Source organism: Dipodomys ordii, unplaced genomic scaffold (assembly GCF_000151885.1).
Source record: "Dipodomys ordii isolate 6190 unplaced genomic scaffold, Dord_2.0 Scaffold33, whole genome shotgun sequence".
NCBI lineage: Eukaryota > Metazoa > Chordata > Mammalia > Rodentia > Heteromyidae > Dipodomys > Dipodomys ordii.
In genome coordinates this window covers 4,233,091-4,247,049 of record NW_012267249.1, presented here as the reverse complement: position 1 = coordinate 4,247,049, position 13,959 = coordinate 4,233,091, and the positions used below count along the sequence as shown (strand labels likewise).

Sequence of the window (13,959 nt, the reverse complement as noted above, 5' to 3'; positions counted from 1 at the left end):
CACCTAAATCTATAGTTTTTTTTTTAAATAACAGGAATCTAAATAGCAGCAGCAACAGAAATAGTATCAACACCTAAATCTATAGTTTTTTTTTTTTAAATAACAGGAATACTTACACAAGTAAATACTTACATTAACAAAATCTCCACCCTGAATCATGAAATCCTTTATGACCCTGAAACAGACAGCAAAAGATCCCAAGAATTTCTATGGTTAGAAAAACACTGACTTCATCACTGAAATAGTAAGTTAATAATGATTTCAAAACAGTCTTTATCTCTTTGGCTTGCAACATTATTATTTGTTCCAGAAGCAAGTGGATTGAAAGTATTATTAACCATAAAATCAGTATTTAAATATGTTAGGGCATCTTAGAGTTAATCTAAGTGCATGATCTGGAACCTGAAAAATTATGAGAGGAAAGGGCTGAATCCTTGCAAGAATAAATACTAAAATGTTCACCAAATCAAAAGGCAGGCCAAAAGCTTAATGTATATTTTAGAGAAAAGAGCAACTGAGAGTATATGTGAAATGGACTGCTAGACACACAAAGGCTCAATAACTTAGCTATTATCTTTTGGTCTGATTTTTAGCCTTTCTTAGTCATTTTCCTTCTCTGTAGAATAGAGATAACATGCTATCTCACAAAAATGTTGTTAAAGATTAAAGACTATAGCTCTTGATAGGGTTATGTGAAACCAAAATTAAAATGGAGCCACTTATGTCAACTCTAAAAATACATGAAGAATAAAGCCAAGAGATTAAGGATAGGTTTTCACAGATGATTGGCTAATAACAGTAACTATCACAAAGGACTCTGTTAAGACTACAATCACACAAAATATACTTCTTGAAGTATATCTACCCAGCAACTATCTTTCAAATTCAGACTGATGCCACTCTTTTTTTTTTTTTTTTGGTCTGGTCGTGGGGCCTGAACTCTGGGCCTGGGCGCTGTCTCTCAGCTCTTCAGCTCAAGGCTAGCACTCTACCACTTGAGCCACAGCGCCACTTCTGGCTTTTTTCTCATGTGGTGCTGAGGAATCGAACCCAGGGCCTCAGGCATGCAAGGCAAGCGCTCTACCACTGAGCCAACTTCCCAGCCCCATGATGCCACTCTTGTACTGATCCATGTAGCAATGGATTGTTTCAAAACATCTTATTTTGCCCTTAAAATTTTTTTCTTTGCTTCATCCTCATTACATATCGTTATTTATGGCCCATATATTCACGTTGCAATGTTCTATTAGTCCCAAATCAATATCACTGCTTTTTTGGAAAGTCTCTGGTTTTTATTTGTGTTGTCACTTACACAGTAATGTAATTATTAACCACAACCAGGTCATAGGGCATTTCTATAATTTCTATTTCTATAATGGAATGTAGCCCTGAGGAATGTGATTATCCTAGGACAATCATATTACACATTTTAAGAACAAGTTATAAATATCAACCAGCAGGATATAATACACATACTTGCAGACTATTGTATTCTTTAAAAAAAAAAATCTGGGGTTGGGAATGTGGCTTAGTGGTAGAGTGCTTGCCTAGCATGCATGAAGTCCTGGGTTCAATTCCTCAGTACCACATAACAAGAAAAAGCTGGAAGTGGCACAGTGGCTCAAGTGGTAGAATGCTAGCCTTGAGCAAAAGAAGCTCAGGGACAGTGCCCAGGGCCTGAGTTCAAGCCCCAGGACTGGCAAAAAATAAAAAATAAAAAAGTTTGCATTCACATGACAATTCAGAATTAGCCGCTGGTTTTATTTTCTTTTAAATGGCCTCATTCTCCAAGGAAGAAGAGTATATCCTCCCTATCTTATACGCTCTTAAACCAACTTCACATCAAAAATATTCAGAAAATATTATAATCTGTACAAACAGGTAAACTTTCCCCCACAATATATTACAAGTACTTACAAAGCACTTACATTGTATTAGGTATTATAAATAATTTAGTGATGATTTAAATTATACAGAAGAAAGCCAGGCACTGGTGGCTCGTGCTTATAATCCTAGCTACTCAGGAGGCCGAGATCTGAGGATCATGGTGGCGCCAGTGGTAGAGCACTATCTTGAGTGCAAAAGCTCAGGGACAATACCCAGGCCCAGAGTTCAAGCCTCAAGACTAGCACACACACAAAAAATTGATACTGGGGGCTGGGTAGGTGGCTCAGTGGTAAAGCGCTTGCCTTGCATGCCTGAGGCCCTGGGTTCGATTCCTCAGCACCACATAAGCAAAAAGGAAAAAAGCCGCAAGTGGCGCTGTGGCACAAGTAGTAGAGCGCTAGCCTTGAGCTGAAGAGCTGAGGGACAGTGCTCAGGCCCAGAGTTCAGACCCCACAACTGGACCAAAAAAAAAAAAAAATGGATACAAAAGGATGTGTCTAGGATACATGCAAGAATTTTCCTTCAGGGGCTGGGAAGGTGGCTCAGTGGTAGAGCGCTTGCCTTGCATGCCTGAGGCCCTGGGTTCAATTCCTCAGCATCACATAAGCAAAAAGAAAAAAGCCAGAAGTGGCACTGTGGCTCAAGTGGTAGAGCACTAGCCTTGAGCTGAAGAGCTGAGGGACAGCGCCCAGGCCCAGAGTACAGGCCCCACAACCGGACCCCCCCCCCCAAAAAAAAGAATTTTCCTTCAGTGCTAGGGATCAAAGGCAAGGCCTCACACATGCCAGGCAAAGGCTCTAAAATAAAAGAGTAAATATACCATTTTAAACAAACATCTAAATATCCACAAATTTTAGTATTTTGGGGGATCCTGGGGCCAATCCCCTATAGATACCAAAGGATGATTCTATTTCTGAAAGCCCTCAGAATGGTGTTTTCATGTCTTACCTATGGAAAGTGCTCCCTTTGTATCCTATTGGAACCCCATCTTTTCTATAAACAAAAAGAAAGAGACTTAGAATGATGACAGACTAATTAAGTCTTTTCAATTCACAACATACTGGAGCCAAAGGGAGTCTGTCCTAAAGATGGCCTGGCCGGAAGAGCGACACAAAAGAAGGTAAGTGAATTAACGGCTGATCCTTGGGTATTCTTTTATCCCTCAAGGTCTGCCTATGGCACCCCAATACCCTTACTGCAGCCCCAGGACACCCCACTGCACTAGGCAGAAAACATGTGAGACTGACCTGAATTCTCCAGTGCAGAACTGCCTAAAAGAAAACAACAAAAGTGAACGGTTCAGTTACCATGACATCACAGCTGTGTGCCCCTCTAATCTCAGGAGGGGAGGGCTGTTCTAGACACTAGGGCCAACAAACCCACAAACAGGTCAGCTAGATGGCAAACACGCAGGTATACAGATTACAAAAATCCACATGGGAGCTATTAAACAACGGTAGAGGCCAGATGGCACGGCGGGAGCATCTCCTTACCTAAAGTTCTCGGCCGTCTTAGGCACAACGTCTGCAAACAGCTCAATCTTCATGCGTCCAACCTCCTGCAGGAAACCAGACACAGACGGTTCAGTTCCCCGCCAGGTAGGGCTCACCGCGCTGGGGATGGGACGGGCCTCTCCGGGCCCTGGATTCTCCCGCGCCACCCGCGCCTTCCCGGCCAGGCCTAACCTCAGGAAGGCCCTGGGCGGCGGGGCGGCGGCGGGGTGCGAGGATGCCCGCTTCCTCCCTTCCCCTCCCGCACCCAGCGAAGTCCACAGACTCCGGTGCCTCCCGAATCCCTTCTCCCTGGGTGGGTGAGCTCCTCATTACTACCCCACGGTGCAGTCTCCATTCGGGACAGGTCTGAGTATCCGCCTGTCTCTCACCTGACCACCAATGCTAACATCAAAGAACACGACGGGGTTGACGGGGCTTGAATTTGCCACCGCCATGGCTCCGACCCGGAAGCAGAAGCTAGAGTTCCGGTGAAATAAAGTCAGCCCCGTGGAATGCAGGCGCAGCGCAGGCGCAGTGCAGCGGAGGCCGGCCCCGCCCCTCAGCCCCCGCCCCCCTCCGAGCTTTGGCGGGCGCGCCTAAGCCTGGGGGAGGAGGGAATGGGAAGGAAAGCCTGCACGGTTTGCCCAAAGTCGAGGGCCAGTCCTCTCGCGTGGCCTTCTGAACCATCACACAAGCCTGCCGCGGCTGAGACCAGCTTTGTTCATTCTCGGCTTGTTAAAACCCTTGCCCAGGAAATGCTCATCTCTTCCTGGAAGTCCTGCATGCTAGAGTCCCAGCCCGCCCCTCCCAGGTACTGAGGCTGGAATTGAGCTCCCCAGTGTTTACCCCTTCAGCGACACCCCAAGCCCTTTTTCATTTTCCAGGAAAGGTTTAGTGTTTTACCCAGCAGCCTGGACAGGATTCTCCTGCTTGGCTTCCTACATAGCTGGGATGACAGGTTTCATTGGACTAGCCTGTGTCCTACATCCTCCCCATCTCTTTCACTATGCTAGGAAAGACGCGGGAATTTTAATTTCATTTCTGCCACAGGCTTCCCAGCTAGAGCTGCAAAAATAATTTTTGTGCTTATCACTCCTGGTTTCCAGACTGAGAAATCCAGTTACTTACATATAAATGCCCCAAAGCATACATCTTGTCTGGCATATGCTTGATTCATCTTGTACCACTTACCCCCAGTTACTGTCTATACTGCCTCTCTGATCATCTGGGGCATTGAGATCATTACTCTTTTTAGGACCCTGATACTGTTAATGTCAGTATGAAATATTTTTGAGACATCGCTCACTGTGGCCCAGGGTGGCCTCCAACTTTTGTTTCTCCAGCTTCAGCTTCCCAAGTGCTGGGACAACAGGTAGGAGCCACACACACTCAGCTCAGCTGAGCTGTCACCTCTTGAAAGACAACATTACACCTAAGCAGACATCATCTACTGAGGTCAGTGGTTTTCTTCATACCACAAACCCCATCCAAAATTAGATGGTCTATCTGTACAGCTCATTCCCTGCCATACATACCCTCCTTTCTAACAGCACAGAAATTATAAATTCTTGTTTTGTTCATAGTTATAGCTGCACTGTGTACAACTGAATAGCACATAATGCATATTCAATAAGTGGATACAATGAAGTGACTAAGGTGACCTTGAGCAAGACTCAGAGTTAGGGTATGCATTTGATATAATAGCTATTACTTTTTTGTGTGTGTACCGGTTTGGGGACTTGAACTCAGGGCCTAAGCTGAAAGCTATCACTCTATCACTTTGAGCCACAGTTCCATTTCTGGCCTCTTGGTAGTTTCATAGACTTCCTGCCCTGGCTGGCTTTCAAACATGAACCCCAGCTCTCAGCCTCCAGAGTAGCTAAGATTACCAGTGTCCCGTTAATATAATTCTTCCTAGAGGTCCAAGGAAGCAAGCGTTACATGTAAAAAATAATTTAGAGAATTGTATTTGGACTTAACTTTTTTTTCTGGTCATTTCTTCTTTGGGTTTTCTTCTCTTCAACTGAAGAAGAGGAGAGAAAGGAAAAGGAAGGGAAAAAAGCAGCAGTAGTCACCTTTCAGTATGTTTCACAGTGTTTAAAAATTTTAATTGAGGGCTGGGAAGGTGGCTCAGTGGTAGAGCGCTTGCCTTGCATACTCAAGGCCCTGGGTTCGATTCCTCAGCACCATATAAGCAAAAAGAAAAAAGCCGGAAGTGGTGCTGTGGCTCAAGTGGTAGAGCGCTAGCCTTGAGCTGAAGAGCTGAGGGACAGCGCCCAGGCCCAGGGTTCAGGCCCTACGACCGGACCCCCCCAAAAAATTTTTAATTGATACTGTCCAAAGTTGAAGTTGTGTAATAATACATTCATAAACTGCTAGTGAAAATAACTGATAAGTATTATTAAGCAGTTACTAAGTGCTAAGAACTAAATACATTTTCATTTCAGTTGGTCATCACAACCCTATGGAATAGGTACTATTGTTTCCATTTTACAGAGGAATTGAGGCTTGAAGTTGGGTAACTTGTCTGTGGCTATGTTGATTCAACCCCTCTTTTTTTCAAGCCCCAGTCTGGGGCTTGATTTCAGGACCTAGATGCTGTCCTTGAGCTTTTTTGCTCAAGCTAGCATTTGATAAGTGACAGTTCCACTTCTGATATTTTGGGGTAGTTAACTTAAGAGTCCTGAGGACTTTTCAGGCTGGCTTTGAAATGCAATCTTCAGATCTCAGTCTCCTGCATTGCTAGGATTACAGGCATAAGTCACTGTCATCTGACTTTTTTTTTTTTTAATAGCATTTAAATGCAGAGTCTCATGCTTGCTAGGTAGGTGCTCTACTGCTTGAGTCATACCCTCAGACCTGAAAACTCTTTTTTTTTTGCTGGTTCTTGGGCTTGAACTCAGGGTCTGGACCATGTCCCTGAGCCTTTCTGGGTTCAAGGCTAGTATGCTACTTGATCCACAGCATCTCTTGCAGATTTTTCTGGATAGCTTATTGGAGATAGGAGTCTCACAGTTTCCTGCCTGGGCTGGCTTTGAACTGCAATCTTCAGATCACAGCCTCCTAAGTAGCTAAGATTATAGGCATGAGCCACTGGCAATGGGGCTGAAAACTAATTTTTATAGTAATATAACAAGTGATATACCAGAACCATATTAATATTTATATCTATTGACCCTATTTTAGATAATCTTGTAAATTTGGCCATAGCCTACTATTAGTGAAATGTAAAAACAGTTTAAATGCCAATAAATAAGTGAATGGGTGAGTGATTTTTACAATATCAATGTGATAAAATACCATACAGCTACTGAAATATTTTTATGATATAGATTAATAATCAAAGTGTGAGAATGAATATTCAATATTATAACCATTAAAATATGAATTAGAATACAGAGAAAGAAAGGAATACCTCTGAAATAAATGACTTTCAGACAGTCAGAAATGGTGGTCCATGCCTATAATTCTAGCATTCAGGAGGCTAAAGCAAGAACATCTTCAAGGCTGGCCTAAGCTTACATAGCAAGACCATGTCTCAAACAAACAAAGAATATGGGATTATAGGAGGTTTTTTTCCCCTTTAAATTGGGCCTGGTGAAACATGCCTGTAATCCTAGCACTCAGGAGACAAAAGCAGAAATATTTTGAGTTTGAAGCCAGCCTTAGCTCTATAGCAATACCTCAAAAATAAAAAAACTTTCATGTAATTATTCTGTGTGTGTGTGTGTGTGTGTGTGTGTGTGTGTTACTAGAGCTCAGGTGCTCAAGCTCTTGCTTGGCTTTTTTGCTCAAGACTGGTGCTTTACCATTTGAACTGCACCTCCATTTTTGGCTTTTTGGTAATTCACTGGAGATAAGAGTCTCTTGGAACTGGTGCCAATGGCTCACAACTGTAATCCTAGCTATTCAGGAGGCTGAGATCTGAGGATCACACCCCAAAGCCAGCCCAAGCAGGAAAGTATGAGACCTTATCTCCAATTAACCTCCAGAAAACCAGAATTGGTGCTGTGGCTCAAAGTGGTAGAGCGCTAGCCCTGAGCGAAAAAGCTCAGGGACAGCGCCCAGGCCCTGAGTTCAAGCCCCACCAAAAAACAAAAAAAATCTCTTGAATTTCTCTTTCTAGGCTCATTTGAACCACAATCTTTAGAACTAAGCCTCCTGAGTAGCTAGAATTACAGTTATGGGCCACCAGCATCCAACATGATTATACTACTAAATCAAATATAAAGATACCATGATGGAAGAATATCCTAAATGAACACTGTGTGCTCTGTAAAGAGAAACCTAATTAAGTTATGGAACTAAGTCACTCTATTGATCAATACAAAGCATTTGAGTATATCAAACAAACTTGAGAAATACACTTTTTGAAACTGTTTAATGAATTCATCAGCAATTTCAGACTCCTAGTTGATGTCCATTGGGGATCTACTAAATCACTTCTCCATGTCATATTCCACTTTACCTCCAAGATTTATTTTAGTTAGCAGGTCCGCTCAGGAAAGTTTTAGACACCACTGATTTTTTGGTCGTCTTCTATGAGATGAGTTTCTTTGAAAGAATCCACATTTGTGTATCCAGTTTCAGAATTCTGTAAACATGAAAGAGACTCGAGGGTCTTTTGGATTGCCATCGCAACTTCTGACTTCTGTTTTTCAACGTGAAAGTTTTCAACTGACTCTATAAAACCGGCTCCTGAGAAACTGAAAAAGGTCATGTGTGAGTACATTATATTTGCAGTGTTAGGATTTAATCCAGTGTTGGGATTGGATTTAGGCTTTGTGCATGGTAGACAAAAAGTCCCCCTTTTATGCACTGAGCCTTAAGTTAGTTTTAGGGTGCCTTGAAACCTAGTATTGCGTGCATCACAAATTATAATTGGTTCCCAATTTATTTTTATTTTTATTTTTTTATTTTTTGTTGGTCGTGGGTCTTGAACTCTTGGCCTGGGCACTGTCCCTGAGCTCTTCAGCTCAAGGTGAACACTCTACTACTTGAGCCACAGCATCACTTCTGGGTTTCTGGTGGTTAATTGGAGATAAAAATCCCATGGACTTTCCTGCCTGGGCTGGCTTGGAACCAGGATCCTCAGATCTCAGCCTCCTGAGAAGCTAGGATTATAGGCGTAAGCCACCAGGCCCCTTGAGGAGATTATATTCTTGGTAGAAGTTTAGAATACAGGGAATATGGTATCAGTAGGATTTCTTTTTTTTCTTTGTTTTTCTTTCTTTCTTTTTTTTTTTTTTTGGTCAGGTGTGGGGCCTGAACTCTGGGCCTGGGCGCTGTCCCTCAGCTCTTCAGCTCAAGGCTAGTGCTCTACCACTTGACCCACAGCGCCACTTCCGGCTTTTTTCTTTTTGCTTATGTGGTGCTAAGGAATTGAACCCAGGGCCTCATGCGTGCAGGCAAGCACTCTACCACTGAGCCACCTTCCCAGCCCAGATTTCAGCGTCAAAGAAAACAAAATAAAATCATTTTAAACATGTGTCCATGGATTCTTTTCCTTAAGTCAGGATTTTGTGATATGTGCAGGTAAAGGGATGGTAAGGCAAGTAGACATTGGGAGCAGGTTCAAATGCTAAATGTAGAAATATACCAACGTGTTGTGCTTTTTCAAGCCATTCCAATGACTCACACATTCTGATGACTGTCTTGATTTTACTAACCTGGAGTTTGGTAAAGACAGTATTTTATTGAATGCTTCAAATGTAGGGATATCACTAATTGTTGTTTCCTGAAAGGAAAGAAAAGATTAATGTAAAATATTATGATAACCTATCAATCCTAGAATGTATTATCTGTAGGTATACATACACAGATATGTAAAACTAATACCTGGGGAGGGGGAGTGTAGTTGAGGAGGTGGGAGGGAAGGGATGGTAGGGGAAAAACAAAGAAGGAGGCAACAATTCTTTTTTTTAATTTTTTTTGGGGTCCGGTCATGGGGCCTGAACTCTGGGCCTGGGCGCTGTCCCTTAGCTCTTCAGCTCAAGGCTAGCGCTCTACCACTTGAGCCACAGCACCACTTCTGGCTTTTTTTCTTTTTGCTTATGTGGTGCTGAGGAATCAAACCCAGGGCCTCATGCATACAAGGCAAGCGCTCTACCACTGAGCCACCTTCCCAGCCCCAACGATTCTTGATAAGAAATGTATTCATTACCTTGCTCATGTAACTGTAACCCCTTGGTACAGTATTTTCACAATAAAAAACTTATAAACAAACCAAAAGAAACCTAATACCTATATATACTTCAAACAACAAAAAGCATAAAAGTATATAGAATACAAAGTTTCTTGCCCTCCAAACCTATCAGTAAGTCTGTCTTCATTTATATAAAAACTAGATAGATTTTATATAATCTATCTAATTTATATGTAATCTATTTTATATAATCTATCTAGTTTTTTATAAACATGGTTCATATACTATATATTTTGTTTATATATTTTTTAAAGTGATAAAATAGACTTTTGTTTACTTTGTTGATCAGAGGGTTGTAAAAAAAATTATTGCTAACGTAGATATCAGGCCAACAGAAAGGTGTTTCAGAAGTCCAGTTATCTTGGAGTTTATTTAAACTAAGAGGAAAACATCATAATGTTTTCATGCAATACATACTCGGTTCTTTAAATAATCATTGTAACAAACAGTAGAAAGAATTAGCGAATGCTCTACCTATGATCCATACAAAACACCAAAAGTCTGGCTTGTATATAATTAAAGTACCCCACTTTTGGAAACACTGTAATAGCCAATACATACGGGCATGCCTTAGGTGGGCATAGGAATGCAGTTTTTTCTAAAAACAGAAACACACACACACACACACACACACACACACACACAGAGGAGCGACACTATTCAATTTTTTTTTCTTTCTTTTTTTTGTCAGTCGTGGAGCCTGAACTCTGGTCCTGGGCACTGTCCCTTATCTCTTCAGCTCAAGGCTAGCGCTCTACCACTTGAGCCACAGCGCCACTTCTGGCCTTTTCTGCTTATGTGGTGCTGAAGAATCGAACCCAGGGCCTCATACATGTAAGGCAAGCACTTTACCACTGAGCCACCTTCAGTGATTTTTAAAGTCACTGAGCGAGAAAAGCAACAATGAGCTTCCATAACTGATTTTACACAACTTCTATACAGTATCTTGACTTAAATCCAAGAGCAAAAGTTAAGACTCGCCTCCTCTATTTTTGGTAAACAACTGCATGATAAACTTAGATGACTTTTTCCCCTGGGTTTTACCTGAGAGTGGTCTTTTTAATATTTTACTTAAAAGAGGGCAACTTTGGCACTTTTATACTGATGTCACCAATGTTAATATTTCTTGGGATCTCGGGGAAGTTCATATTCTTTACAGCTGATACAACCCGAGCTAGAGCACCTGCCAAGCCAGCCTCAGACTTCTCCAGTTTGTTCTGTGCGTTGATCTGAGTGATAATTTAATTAATGTTGGTCTCCAGCACCATTCTGCCCATCACCATTTCACCATTGTCTACATGGAATAGTAAGTCCAGCTCACATACATTCTAGAAACATTTGTCTAATGTCTCCACAACAACTGAATGAGGTCTAAAATGCCAAGTTCGCTTTCTGAGGAATCCACACAGAAGACAAAATACAGCATATTTGCATAGAGTCTGTAGATCAGCTTGTTGTCAGAGCCTCCAATTAACTGCATATAACTCCATAGGCCACACAACGTTACACAGCTTAAGACTGATTATCAAAAGCCTCCTTCCAGGAAGTTGCAGACATTCTCATCTCTCTTGGACACAGGTGGAAGGTCTCCCAGATGATCTGCTGCTGGGTGTCTTCACTATGTAGGGCTGGTAGAACTTGGACAGCCTTGGCTTCCTGTGGTTGAAGATGAGGATTGCCTTGACCATGGCTGGGTCTGGCGGGCCTGAGGGGCGCTGGGGGTGGCGTGGGGAGGGGACGATGTGGGCCGGGCCTCGGGATGTGGGGATGTCGCTGGTGAGCCTTCCTGGCCAGTGCCCTGGCCCACGCACACACGCAGGCACCCACTTGTTATGTATTTTTGAAGACTAAGTTGAAGTGTCTTTTTCAGCATAACAGCTTTGTTGACAACTCACTTAACATAAAATTCAGGCTTTTACCATATTCTAATCCATGGCTTTCTATATAGTCACAGAGTTGTGCATCCTTTTCCAGAACATCTCCAGCTCCCATACAAGAGGTCCATACTTGTGAGCAGTCATTCCATATATTTTCTCTTACCAGTCCCTGGCAATCACTAAAATACTTTGTCCTTATAGATTTTCTTATTCTGGACGTTTCATGTAAATGGCATTATTCAATATGTGGCTTTTTATGTGTGGTGAATTAGAATTCAGGGCTGGGAAGGTGGCTCGGTGGTAGAGCGCTTGCTTTGCATGCATGAGGCCCTGGGTTCGATTCCCCAGCACCACATAAGAAAAAAGAAAAAAGCTGGAAGTGGCGCTGTGGCTCAAGTGGTAGAGTGCTAGCCTTGAGCTGAAGAGCTGAGGGACAGCGCCCAGGCCCAGAGTTCAGGCCCCATGACCGGACCCCCCCAAAAAAAACAAAACAAGAATTAGAATTCAGGGCCTGGGAGCTGTCCTTGCACTTTTTCACTCAAAGCTAGCACTCGACTGCTTTGAGCCACAAAACCATTTCCAGTTTCCTTGTGGCTAAGTCTCACAGACTTTCCTGCCCAGGCTTGCTTCAAACCATGATCCTCAGATCTCAGCCTCCGAGTAAAAATTTTTTCTTAATCCATTGGTTGTTTTTATTTATTATCCTTTGTAGTGCAGAAGTTTTTAGTTTGATATAATCCCAGTTGTCCACTTCTGTTTTTGTAGCCAAAAAACCATTGCCCAATTTAATATAGCTTCCTCTGTTTTCTTCTAGAAGTTTTATAGTGTCAGGTCTTCTGGTTATGCCTTAAATTCATGTTGATTTTTATATATGATATTAGGCAAGGGTCCAATTTCCTTCTTCTGTAGGTATATATCTACTTTTCACACTACCTTTTTTTTGAAGATACTCTCCCTTTCCCATTGTGATATATTCTTCGTACTTCTTTTTGTTGTTGTTGGTGGTCACAGGGCTTGAACTCTGGGCTTGAACGCTGTCCCTCAGCTCTTCAGCTCAAGGCTAGCGCTCTACCACTTGAGCCACAGTGCACTTCCAGCTTTCAGGTGATTTATTGGAGATAAGAGTTTCACAGCCTTTCCTGCCTAGGCTGGCTTTGAACAAAGATCCTTAGATCTCAGCCTCCTGAGTAGCTAGGATTACAGGCATGAGCCACTGGTGCCCGGCTCTTCACACTCTGTGTGTGTGTGTGTGTGTGTGTGTGTGTGTTACAGGCATGAGCCACTGGTGCCCGGCTCTTCACACTGTGTGTGTGTGTGTGTGTGTGTGTGTGTGTGTGTGTATGTGTGTACTGGTCCTGGGGCTTTATTCTGTCCTTCAGCTTTTGTGCTCAAGGCTGCCACTCTACCACTTGAGCCACCTCTCCACTTCTAGCTTTTGGTGGTTAATTGGAGAAAAGTGTCTCATAGGCTTTCCTGCCTAGCTGATTTCAAACCTTAATCCTCAGATCTCAATCTCCTGAATAACTAAGATTACAAGTATAAGCCATTAGCACCCAGCTTATTCTTCATACTTTTGTCAAAAATCAGCTCTAATTGTGGTTTATTTGGGGGCTTTATATTCTGTTTCATTGGTCAGGGTTGATAGTCTATTTTGGTCTATTTTGATGGAGTATCATGATTTTTTAATTACTAGAGCTATATTATAGTTTGAAGTCAGGTAGTGTTCCACTTCCAGTTTTTCTGTTTTTTTTTGTCATCGTGGTTGTTGTTTGTTTGGTATTATTTCTAGTCACGGTGCTTGAACTTTGGGTGTGGGTGCCATCCCTGAATTCTTCAGCTCAAGGCTAGTGCTCTACCACTTGAGCCACAGCACCACTTCCAGATTTCTGGTGGTTTATTGGAAATAAGAGTCTATTGTGCCTGGGCTAGCTTTAAACTGCAATCCTCAGATCTCAGCCTTCTTAGCAGCTAGGATTACCAGCATGAGCCACTGGCACCTGGCTCAGTTTTGCTGTTTTAACTCAATTGTTTTCACTGTTAATTACTATTCATGGTTCTACATAGATTTTAAGATCTTTTACTAATTGAGTAAAAAATAACATGGAGTTTTGATGGAGATTGCCCTGAAGCTGCATATTTCTGTGTCCAGCACAGGAATTTTTAGCAACATTAATTCTTCCAGCCAGAATTCTTCTAGCAGTAATCTACTTGTGTCACCTCTGTTTCTTCATTAGAGTTTTTCAGTTTACAGATTTTTTTTCACTTCCCTAGCTAAATATTTTACTAGTTATTTATTCCTCAGTTTTTCCTATGTACTTGATTTCTTTTTCAGATAATTCATTGCAGGTATAAGAAACACTATTGTTTTTGTGTATTGATTATATATCTTTTTTTTTTTTTTTGGTCGGTCATGGGGCTTGAACTCTGGGCCTGAGCGCTGTCCCTCAGCTCTTCAGCTCAAGGCTGAGCGCTCTACCACTTGAGCTACAGCGCCACT

General features: G+C 42.3%; 2 protein-coding genes and 1 pseudogene across 3 annotated transcripts in view; all 3 read right to left on the bottom strand.

The window, feature by feature from the left end:
• The window catches only part of Ppih (peptidylprolyl isomerase H (cyclophilin H)), a 22,564-nt gene extending 18,678 nt beyond the window's left edge, over positions 1-3,886 (bottom strand). The window contains exons 1-5 of one of the 2 annotated variants that reach the window (XM_013016742.1): positions 3,770-3,886; positions 3,381-3,445; positions 3,135-3,158; positions 2,836-2,880; positions 133-175 (exon numbers count right to left, since the gene is read on the bottom strand). In XM_013016742.1, the coding sequence (XP_012872196.1) occupies positions 133-175; positions 2,836-2,880; positions 3,135-3,158; positions 3,381-3,445; positions 3,770-3,835 (243 nt within the window). In that variant the 5' untranslated portion in view covers positions 3,836-3,886. The remainder of the gene's footprint in view (positions 1-132; positions 176-2,835; positions 2,881-3,134; positions 3,159-3,380; positions 3,446-3,769) is intronic. The other variant, XM_013016743.1, reaches the window with a different exon arrangement.
• Positions 3,887-7,798: 3,912 nt separating this feature from the next.
• The window catches only part of Ccdc30 (coiled-coil domain containing 30), a 95,980-nt gene continuing 89,819 nt past the window's right edge, over positions 7,799-13,959 (bottom strand). Inside the window, exons 15-16 of the mRNA XM_013016836.1 lie at positions 9,050-9,117; positions 7,799-8,086 (exon numbers count right to left, since the gene is read on the bottom strand). Of these exons, the coding sequence (XP_012872290.1) occupies positions 7,891-8,086; positions 9,050-9,117 (264 nt within the window). The 3' untranslated portion in view covers positions 7,799-7,890. The remainder of the gene's footprint in view (positions 8,087-9,049; positions 9,118-13,959) is intronic.
• On the bottom strand, positions 10,653-11,273 carry LOC105986014 (annotated as a pseudogene).